This window comes from Somniosus microcephalus, chromosome 3 (assembly GCF_052327205.1).
Source record: "Somniosus microcephalus isolate GS21.2 chromosome 3, FLI_Smic_1.0, whole genome shotgun sequence".
NCBI lineage: Eukaryota > Metazoa > Chordata > Chondrichthyes > Squaliformes > Somniosidae > Somniosus > Somniosus microcephalus.
In genome coordinates this window covers 131,921,976-131,932,906 of record NC_140989.1, presented here as the reverse complement: position 1 = coordinate 131,932,906, position 10,931 = coordinate 131,921,976, and the positions used below count along the sequence as shown (strand labels likewise).

At 47.5% G+C, this 10,931-nt stretch overlaps 1 protein-coding gene across 2 annotated transcripts in view; it reads right to left on the bottom strand.

Annotated features, from left to right (window-relative positions):
* Positions 1 to 189: 189 nt before the first annotated feature.
* LOC147121402 (uncharacterized) overlaps positions 190 to 10,931 on the bottom strand; it is a 260,350-nt gene continuing 249,608 nt past the window's right edge. For both annotated transcript variants that reach the window (XM_085981621.1, XM_085981622.1), the window contains 2 exons: positions 2,796 to 3,018; positions 190 to 1,071 (listed from right to left, as the gene is read on the bottom strand). In XM_085981621.1, coding sequence (XP_085837747.1) covers positions 932 to 1,071; positions 2,796 to 3,018 — 363 coding nt within the window. In that variant the 3' untranslated portion in view covers positions 190 to 931. The remainder of the gene's footprint in view (positions 1,072 to 2,795; positions 3,019 to 10,931) is intronic.

Below are 10,931 nucleotides of genomic sequence, written 5' to 3'. Positions count from 1 at the left end.
TCAGATGGAGAGTTATCACAAGGCTGCAATGAACTATCTCTTGCTGACTAACTGATGGACATCCGAGGGTAGGTTACCCAACCTAGCGATGATATGGAGGGTTGCCTGTATGGGGGAGGAAAGGGGCATATAGAAGGTTTTCCTTGCTGTAAATATCAATTAATGAATTGGTTTGAGATTGACTATAGACAGTATTTGAAACAAATGTTTGTTATTTTAGTCATTTAATTCAAGTATGTAGCAGGTTACACAATATGGTGAATTATTAATTTATAGTATTAAAGTACACATGACTCATTAGGAATTCATTTTTAAAGGGTAGTGTAGCTGGGCACTATAAAGTAAGATGAAAAAGCATCAGCCATATGGGAGTTGCCAGTTTTGGCACAAATGGCTTAAGAATTCTTCAGTGGAATGTACTGCAAGATTACCAGCATCTGAAACAGCTGGTCAGTCCCAGTTAATGGTGTTGAAGTTGTGTGATGGTGCCATGGTAAAACAGATTGTTGTAAAGCATTCATAGTACAAGACAGTTGTGCTCAACTTTTTTCTATACAAATGTTAATTTCTAGGAAATTAATGAAATTATCCAGTCGAATAAGTAACTAACATATCCAAGTTATAATCCTGAAAGATGTTTTGTGAAAATAGTCTCATCGCCTGCCAATCAGCGTCTCTTACTTATGAAACATTTACTTCAGAAATGCTAATGATGACGGGAACTATAAAACTCTTTTGAACATACAAATGTTTTGTGAAATAAACTGAAGGAAAACACTTAAATTGGTGCTTGTTTAGGCTTACACAAAATTTAACACAATTTTGAAAATTTTTGACAACATATTTGTGTTCAACGGGTTGCATATAATCCCTAAAATCTCTCTATGTAGACTGCTGACACATGTCACTTTATTACTAATAGCAACGCATCCTATATCCAATGTTTGAAGGTGAAGAATGCTTGAAGTTCTGCATCTTCCATAGGTTTCTCATGGATTCCTGCATAGACTTTCATCAAAAGTTCAGTCTTCATTTGCTGGTCAAGAATGTTGATGTAATTATCTATGGAATCTGCAAAGCAATGCAAGTGTTACATGGAGGACACTTACACTATGGTAACAAGCTACTGTTAGTACAAACTGAATCCAAAATGGGTCTATTTTAAGCAGGAAATTGTAAATGAGGTGAAATAAACAAAGTAGAATTCAAAATCAGAACATTTCTTTGGATTTCCTCTGAATTAAATGTAAGATTTAAAAAATGGGTGAATGTTACATTTTAATTATTTCTGGCATTTCTCCATCACATTGTCCACTGATCAAGCACACAATGGAAAGATGCTTTTTTAAATTCATTCATGGGATATGGGCATCGCTGGCAAGGCCAGCATTTATTGCCCATCCCTAATTGACCTTGAGAAGGTGGTGGTGAGCCACCTAATTGAACTGCTGCAGTCCATGTGTTCAAGGTACTCACACAGTGCTGTTAGGTAGGGAGTTCCAGGATTTTGACCCAGCGACGATAAAGGAACGATAATATATTTCCAAGTCAGGATGGTGTGTGAATTGGCGAGGAACCTGGAAGTGCTGGTGTTCCAATGTGCCTGCTGCCCTTGTCCTTCTAGGTGGTAGAGGTCGAGGGTTTGGGAGGTACTGTCAAAGAAGCCTTGGCGAGTTGCTGCAGTGCATCTTGTAGATGGTACACACTGCAGTCATGGTATGCCGGTGGTGAAGTGAGTGAATGTTTAAAGTGGTGGATGGGGTGCCAATCAAGCAGGCTGCTTTGTCCTGGATGGTGTCCAGCTTCTTGAGTGTTGCTGGAGCTGCACTCATCCAGGCAAGTGGAGAGTATTCCATCACGCTCCTGACTTTTGCCTTGTAGATGGTGGAAAGGCTTTGGGGAGTCAGGAGGTGAGACACTCACCACAATACCCAGCCTCTGACCTGTTGTAACCACAGTATTTATGTGGCTGGTCCAGTTAAGTTTCTAGTCAATGGTGACCCCCCCCCCCAGGATGTTGATCATGTTTCCCCATCTTAATCAGCTTTGATATTTGTAATTCCTGAACACACCCTCCTCAACAATAAATATATTCTATTGAATTGTTACATAATCTGATTGTGCACGCTTACTGGCATGTCTCAGTGGTGACTTGGTATTGAGTATTATATGTTTTAGAGGTAACTTGGTAGCAGACCTTTTATGTAAAATTCTTCTTTATGATGTCTTGAATGGTAAGTGCTATTGCATAACCCACAGTTCCCATTTCATATGTCACTGCAGCAGATGACATTATAAAACGTTGGCAAGAAGTCTGCATAAAATGTCTGCTCCCTGGCTATCTGTGACTAGCAGTTTTAAAACACTTGATAAAGAGAGTCTGAAAGACAATAATGATATATCCCTTTATAATATAGAGGATCATGTAACAGTGCAGAAGAATACACTGCCATTTAACAAGCCCATCTATCCATTCAATTGTGCCCATCTGATTATGAAAATAAAAAATTTAAACTGCTTTATCCGTGCACACCTTTCTCAAAGCACATTAGTTTTCAGCACAATATGAGCAATGTAGAGGACACAAGTAAACATGTTGAAAAGTTACTAATTTAGCAGCACCCAATGGATTGGGTCATTAAAATGTTGTATATGTACAGCACCTAAAGGGAAAGTCCTGATTCCCCCAAAACTTCTATTTAGCACACAAAAGGAAAATGTAAGTGTCCATGCTGCAAGTGCAAGGTGTTGACCTGTTACTAATTTCTATTTGGCAGAGTAATTCACATACGCACCTATTCCCATTACTTTTCCATATGCAATCAGGTTCGGGCACAGGCGCGCGTCGTTGTACTTTTGATATTTCATTAAAAGATGAACTATCTCTCCAGTAATGAAGGCATCATCAAACGATTGCTCATTTAGGGGTTTCAGAGGAAATTTGCAGTAAATGTCCACAGCTGAAAGGGGGTTGGTCTTCAGGAGAAGGTTTGCTAACTCACTGTAGGCATCATGCACCTAAAAACCACAAATCATTTCATTTTTTTTTAGTCAAATGCTTAAATCGGCATCATAGTCTCACATACACAATCTTTGTAAAGCTTAATTTCATATACAAGTGAAATCTTCATGTTGGCAGACAGTAAACTCTTGAAGTTATTGGCTAAGACACGTCCAAGACCCAAAGCATCTCTGGGTCAGTGGAAAGTTCAGAAAGACTAGTGCCTAGAAATTGGATATGGCAACAAATCGGACAGTGTTAAGGCCCAACGATGTTAAGCTGCATCAGATCAAAATGGCAGTTAGAAAGATTACCTGTAATCATCTGGCAGTGTTCTCTGACTATATATGCTGTGCCTATATGCATCTCTTCACTTCACCTGATGAAGGAGCAGCACTCTGAAAGCTTGTGATTTCAAATAAAGCTGTTGGACTATAACCTGGTGTTGTGTGACTTCTCACATTTGTCCATTCCAGTCAGTCCAACACCGGCATCTCCACATCATGGCTACTATCGACACCACAAACTGCCGGCTCAAAGTGGAGAGGACCTCCAAGAAGATCGCGCATATCGACACAGACATCAAATTTCTACAGAGATGCAAGAAAGCAGACAAGATCCCGAAAGGACTACAGATCACGAACCCACTCAAGTCGACCTACGACACAGACTACGTTGAGAGACTCTGCCGTCGTACCTCTCGCACACTCCTCAACCATCTCGTACACCAGCTCTACAGCAGACGCCGCAACCTCGAAACCAAGATAGAGTCCATGTTCTCAGCCTGTGCTCAGGACGCAGCAGACCAGCTACGAGACACCGCCAAACAGACGAGCAAATGGAACTACGCTGCCGACATGCACACCAAGAACAGGAAGCTTGAGAAACTCGGCATCACCACCAGCAGCAACCAAGCCTCCCCCGGTACCATGGTTGAAACCACACGGAAGTCCATCGTCAACTTGTCCAACCACACCCTTCAACCAGACGAAATCGAAGTTCTCAGTTGAGGGCTCAATTTCTGCCCCACCACCAAAATGGACCCCATCGGCCTCGCGGCAGACACAGAGGAATTCATCAGGAGAATGAGGCTCTGGGAATTCTTCCACAAATCCCAAGATGTCAGCAGCGAACCCAATGAGACAATCAATGATCCGGAACAGCAGACAGAGGGATCCGCAGTGCAGCAACCGAAGAAGAAAGAGTCAAATTGGACCCCTCCGGAGGGTCGCTGCCCTAAGCTTGACATGTATGCTCAAGCTGTCAGGAGATGCATCAACGCCAGATTCATCAGCCGCACTCACAAGACAGTCCAGAATGTCACCCGAGCACAACACAACGCCATCCATGCTCTCAAGACCAACCGCAACATCGTCATCAAACCACAAAGGAGGAGCCATCGTCATACAGAACAGAATGGACTATTGCAAAGAAGCATACCGACAACTGGACAACCAGGAACACTACAGACAGTTACCCGCAGATCCGACCAAAGAACACACCCGCCAACTCAACAGACTGATCAAGACCTTCGATCCAGACCTTCAAAGCATCCTACACGCTCTCATCCCACGTACTCCCCGTGTGGGAGACTTCTACTGCCTCCCAAAGATACACAAAGCCAACACACCCGGACGTCCTATCGTATCAGGCAACGGAATCCTGTGTGAGAACCTCTCTGGATACGTCGAGGGCATCCTGAAACCCATCGTACAGGGAACCCCCAGCTTCTGTCGCGACACTACAGACTTCTTACAGAAACTCAGCACCCACGGACCAGTTGAACCAGGAACACTCCTCGCCACGATGGACGTCTCGGCACTCTACACCAGTATCCCCCACGATGACGGCATCACTGCGACAGCCTCAGTACTCAACACCAACAACAGCCAATCTCCAGACACCATCCTACAACTCATCCGCTTCATCCTTGACCACAATGTCTTCACCTTTGACAACCAGTTCTTTACCCAACCACACGGAACAGCCATGGGGACCAAATTCACTCCCCAATACGCCAACATCTTCATGCACAAGTTCGAGCAAGACTTCTTCACTGCACAGGACCTCCAACCAATGCTATACACCAGATACATCGATGACATTTTCTTCCTATGGACCCACGGCGAAGAATCACTGAAAAGACTATACGATAACATCAACAAGTTCCATCCCACCATCAAACTCACCATGGACTACTCCTCAGAATCGGTTTCATTCTTGGACACATGAATCTCCATCAAAGACGGCCACCTCAGCACTTCACTCTACCACAAGCCCACGGACAACCTCACGATGCTCCACTTCTCCAGCTTCCACCCTAACCACGTTAAAGAAGTCATCCCCTATGGACAAGCCCTGCGAATACACAGGATCTGCTCAGACGAGGAGGAATGCGATGGACACCTACAGACACTGAAAGATGCCCTCATAAGAACGGGATATGACACTCGACTCGTTGATCGACAGTTCCGACGGGCCACAGCGAAAAATCGCATAGACCTCCTCAGAAGACAAACGCGGGACACAACCAACAGAGTACCCTTCGTCGTCCAGTACTTCCCCGGAGCGGAGAAACTACGCCATCTTCTTCGCAGCCTTCAATATGTCATCGATGACTACGAACACCTCGCTAAGGCCATCCCCACGCCTCCACTACTCGCCTTCAAACAGCCGCCTAACCTCAAACAGACCATCGTTCGCAGCAAATTACCCAGCTTTCAGGAGAACAGCGACCACGACACCACACAACCCTGCCACGGCAACCTCTGCAAGACATGCCAGATCATCAACACAGATACCATCATCACACGTGAGGGCACCACCCACCAGGTACATGGTACATACTCATGTGACTCGGCCAATGTTGTCTACCTCATACGTTGCAGGAAAGGATGCCCCGGAGCATGGTACATCGGCGAGACCATGCAGACACTGCGACAACGGATGAACGGATACCGCACAACAATCGCCAGGCAGGAGTGTTCCCTCCCAGTCAGGGAACACTTCAGCAGTCAAGGACATTCAGCCTTCGATCTTCGGGTAAGCATTCTCCAAGGCGGCCTTCGAGACACACGACAACGCAAAATCGTCGAGCAGAAACTGATAGCCAAGTTCCGCACTCCTGAGGACGGCCTCAACCGGGATCTTGGGTTCATGTCACGCTACATGTAACCCCACCCGACGTAGAGTCATCCAGACTCAAGTCATCGTTGGCTTGTTCTCTCTACACAGATGCAGCCAGACCTGCTGTGATTTCCAGCAAAAAATTATTATTTTTTCTTTATTGCTTTTTTGTCTATTTTTTATTTTTCATACAGACCCCAGCATCTGCAACATTCGACCCCTTGTGACCCCACCTCATTGTTCTTTGATGTAATGTTTTCCTGACTGACCTGTTTGGACACCATTCACACCTTTGATTGCTGTGGTTATCTCTCTGCTGAGGTGTGATAAAGGGCAGTTAGAAAGATTACCTGTAATCATCTGGCAGTGTTCTCTGACTATATATGCTGTGCCTATATGTATCTCTTCACTTCACCTGACGAAGGAGCAGCGCTCCGAAAGCGTGTGATTTCAAATAAAGTTGGACTATAACCTGGTGTGTGACTTCTCACATCAGATCAAAATGGTCTAGGTAGCACGCAAAATCCGTGCTCAGTCCTCATTAACATGATTATAGTCTTGATCTCTGTGCTAAAACCGCTCCTCATTGGCTTACTGTTCAACAGGTGGGCCAATATCCGATCCAGTCCAATGTGTGGTGCAGGCTTTATTCAGGACTTAAAGGGGAGGTGCATTGATGCTACAGCACCTCATTGTCAATCCAGTTCCAACTTCACCTGGAAGCAGACAGCAGTGGAAGCAGATGGCTGAGCCTCAGCACAGGGATAGAGCCCGCAGATTCTCAGACACGGCTCTTGAGGCCCTGGTGGTGACTGTGGAGAGGCGGTGGCCTGTCTTCTTCCTACAAACTAGCAGGAAGCCCTCACCCCATACATCTCGAAGATAGGAGATAGCCGCCTATGTGATGGCCAGCACTGCGGTTCCCCAGGTCAGCGATCCAGTGCTGGAAGAAGTTTAATGACCTCAAACAGCAGGTCAAGCTGAGTGAAGGCTTCAGCAAATGCCATATCCCACCATCTGCACCACAAGCCTCACACACTGCTCAAGGCACCACACCCCCCATCACTCACCTACCAACAATCTCTACCAATCACCACTCGGACCTCACAATCAGAGCTTCACTTCACCCTCACAACCTTACCACTGCTGCAACACTCACACCCACATCTCACACCTTGCACACACTGACAGCTATGGCAGGCACATCACCCAAACACACTCACTCGCACACTCACACACACACTTCGTTTTCTCTTCTAGGCCATGGTCACACATAAAAGGAGGGAGCAGCGGCAGACAAGCTGCCATCCAGGACATCAGCCAATTGGAGGAGCGAGTGCTGGAGATCATTGGGCGGGAGATCATGGAGGCTGTAGCAACCGATGAGGTTGAAGCCTTGGGGATGACAACAGTATGCTCATTCCTAATCCTTCTTCTCACATACCACTTCCCCCTCATCCTACAATCTCTTCTCACTTTCAAGCTGCCATTCTGTATGCATGCATATGTTGCTTCCCCCCCTCCCCTCACCATAACCCGACTCTTGTGTCTTTTTGCATTCAGCTAATCAAGAACAAGCACCAGACCAGCCTGTCCCGAGGTGATGCAGGAGAGCGAGGGGAGAGAAGAAGAAAAAGACACAGCGTCACTGCATTTGCCACTCACAGATACTAGCTCAGAAACTGGCACTACGCATACTTTAGAGGTAGTGTAGAAGCGGGGGTGAGGCATTGGGCATGAGTGGGCTGCAGCAAGGCCAGGGGGAAAGGGTACCTCGGGGGCCAGCTCCCTGGAGGACTCAGATGAGGACCTCGCTGGGGCGGCCATCACAAGAAGGGTGATAGGTATGCACACCAAATTGCTAGGTGCAATGGCAAGCCTGCCAGAGAGCCTCTTGGCAATGTCAAGGAACATGGAGGAGCCCGCCTCCAACATTGCATGAGGCTTTGCGCAGAGCTTGGAGCCCAGGATTTCCAGGCTGGAAATGATGGAAAACTCCTGAAGAAACTATGTCAACCCAGACATGATGCTGCATGTGATGGGCGATGTCATAGCTGCCATTGCAGCACAGGCAGAAGTGACCTAATGTCTTGGTGCCACAGTGGAAGTGCAGACCACTCTCATGAAGTCCCAACTTGATGCCACCCAAGCTCAGACCGTTCTCATGCAATCTCAGCTTGATGCCACTCAAGCTCAGACTGCTGCCATCATGGCTGGGTTTACCACTGTTGACCGGGGCTTGCAGGGTGTCGCAGCAGCCCAGCAGATTGCTAGGAATGCTGAGGCGCTGCCCCCGGGGTAGTGACAGTGGGTGAGTGGAGCAGGAACCTGCTGTCCTCTCTCAGGATGACAACATTCCTGTTCCCAATACTGCCACTCCGCCATTGCCCTTGCCTGTCAGCCAGTCAGCCCAGACTGCTGTCGCCCATGCCAAGGTGGTGCAGTTTACAGCTGGGCCTTCTAGGGCCAGAGCTGCTTGAGGTCATCCTGCAAGGCCATCTTAAGTCTCCCCCATGGAAACTCAGCAGCCTTCCACCAGCCATGCTGCAGCCACTGGGGGAACAGTTCGTAGGAGCACTCGATCAGTGAAGGGCACCCAAATGACAGGGACTAAGTGATTGTACAAGGGTGATTAATTCATATCGTATGTGTAAATTGATTTTAGATAAATGTATTCATTTTCTTTGGAATCTTTTGTGGTGGCTCTCATTTCAGCTTTGTGGCTGGAAGATTGCTGGCACACTGGACTGAGCAGCTGTGATATTCCATGACAGAGAGATGGTATGATGGGGATGCGGTGAGCAATGGGGATCTGGGGTTTCATTTATTGGAATTGGAGTCTTATGAGGCGTTCACAGACAACCCATCTGGAAGGGGGATTGGCTGCCTGCCTCCTCCCTTCCTCCTCGTCCTCTTCCTCTTGTTCATTTTCCTCTTCCTCCTTCTCCTCCTCCTTCCCCTCTTCCTTCTCCTGAGATGGTCCCACAATCTCTGGTGGCAATGGCTGCGCCCTCATAATGGTCAAGTTGTGAAGCATGCAGCAGACTACCCGAAATGGGACAACCACTCTGCCAAGTAGTGGAGGGCTCCTCCTGAGCAGTCAAGGCAGCGGAACCGTTGCTTCAGTAGCGCAATGGTCTGCTCGATGATGTTCCTGGTGGAAGCATGGCTCTCATTATTTGAGTGCTGGGCACGAGTGGTGGGGTTGTGGCGGGGAGTTATCAGCCCGGTACAGAGCGGATAGTCCTTGTCTCCGAGCCATGTGGTGGCTAGAAGGTTGCTGGCACACTGGACTGAGCAGGATGATGGCATCGTGGCTGCTGCCAGGATAGCAGGCATTGACATCAGGAAGCATTGGCCTTGGCCGCACACCAACTGCACATTAAGTGAGTGGTAGCCTTTGCGGCTACGGAAGATTTCAGGATTGTTATGCGGTACCGCAAAGTCATGTGTGTGCAGTCAATGGTGCCCTGCAGCATGGGGAAGCCCGCTATCCCGGCAAAGCCACATGTGTGCTCATCCTGCTTCACTCTGCTAAGAGAGAAGAAAATGTAGGCCCTTCTCCTGGTGTAGAGAGACTCAGTGACCTCACGGATGCAGCGATGGATGGTGAACTGTGAGATGTTAGCTATGCCTCAAGCTGCAGACTGGAAGGATCCGCTGGCAAAGAAATTGAGGGCCACAGTGACCTTGACTGCCACTGGGAGAACTGTGGTTGTCCTGCTCTCAGGCTGCAGGTCTAGTTGCAGGTGGTGGCAGAGTTCTGTGACCACTTCCTTGGTGAAGCAGAGCCTCCTAATACACTGTTCCTGGCTTAAGTGGATATAAGAGAAATGCTCTCGGAAGACCCTAGGTGGGTATGATTTTCTCTTGAGAGCCTCCTGGCCCTCCTCCTCCTCCCTCTACGCGCATCTTCTTGTCTTCTTTGCTGCCTCTGCTCCTTCTTTTTAAGATACTCAAACACGAGGGGGGCTGCCAGTAGAGCCCCCATGATTGTGAGCAAGAGTTGTGAGCAGAAGTCTTTAAATAAGAATGAAGGCGTTCTCCACTGGCAACAACCTCCCTGTTACCTTAGAACCTTGAAAGGAGTTTATAAAGCTGCTGGAGTTGCAGAAAGTTGCACAAAGCCAGTCAAACTGCAGAAACATGTCAGATGCAAGTAGTTGCTGATGATCACTTTAAATACCGCTGCTGGAGCCACCTTCCTGGTTCTTAACACTTACTCAGCTCGTCGCACTTAAGGCATGCCGGTAAGTGGAGCGACGAAGTCGAAACTTGCAAATCGAGCGTCAAGTGAGCATTGCACACTCACTGGTGAGCGTTACATACTCATGACATCACGATCTGCAGGCAAGTGCCAACATTGGCAGCGCTGCTGGTCATTTGTAAATGGCGGCCACCGGCAGCGGGTTGAAGAGCAGCGGGTTGAATCTGGCGGTAACGGGTGGCACTAAACCCCCAAATTTCTAGGCCAAAGTCTATTGTCTATTTTCTTCAGAGTTTTATAAAGACAAAGAGGAAATTCATCATGGTCCTAAATCTCTTTAATGATGGTCGGGGGAGAAATTCGGTATAGCCCCGTTTGGGGTGCTAAAATTTTAAAAGTTGAAAAATTAGCACCAGGCGCTAATCATTCTTGCCTCCCGCGAGATTCAGTTTTAGCGCTCCAAGAGGGAAGTGGAGCACTAAATCTAGCGCTAACCACTTCTCTTAGGGTGTTAAAGTGTGTGAGAGGGGCGATAGCAGCAGAGCGCTGAAGAATGTGCAGTGCAGTGCTACCAGCATCAGAGGCTCCTTCCCTCGC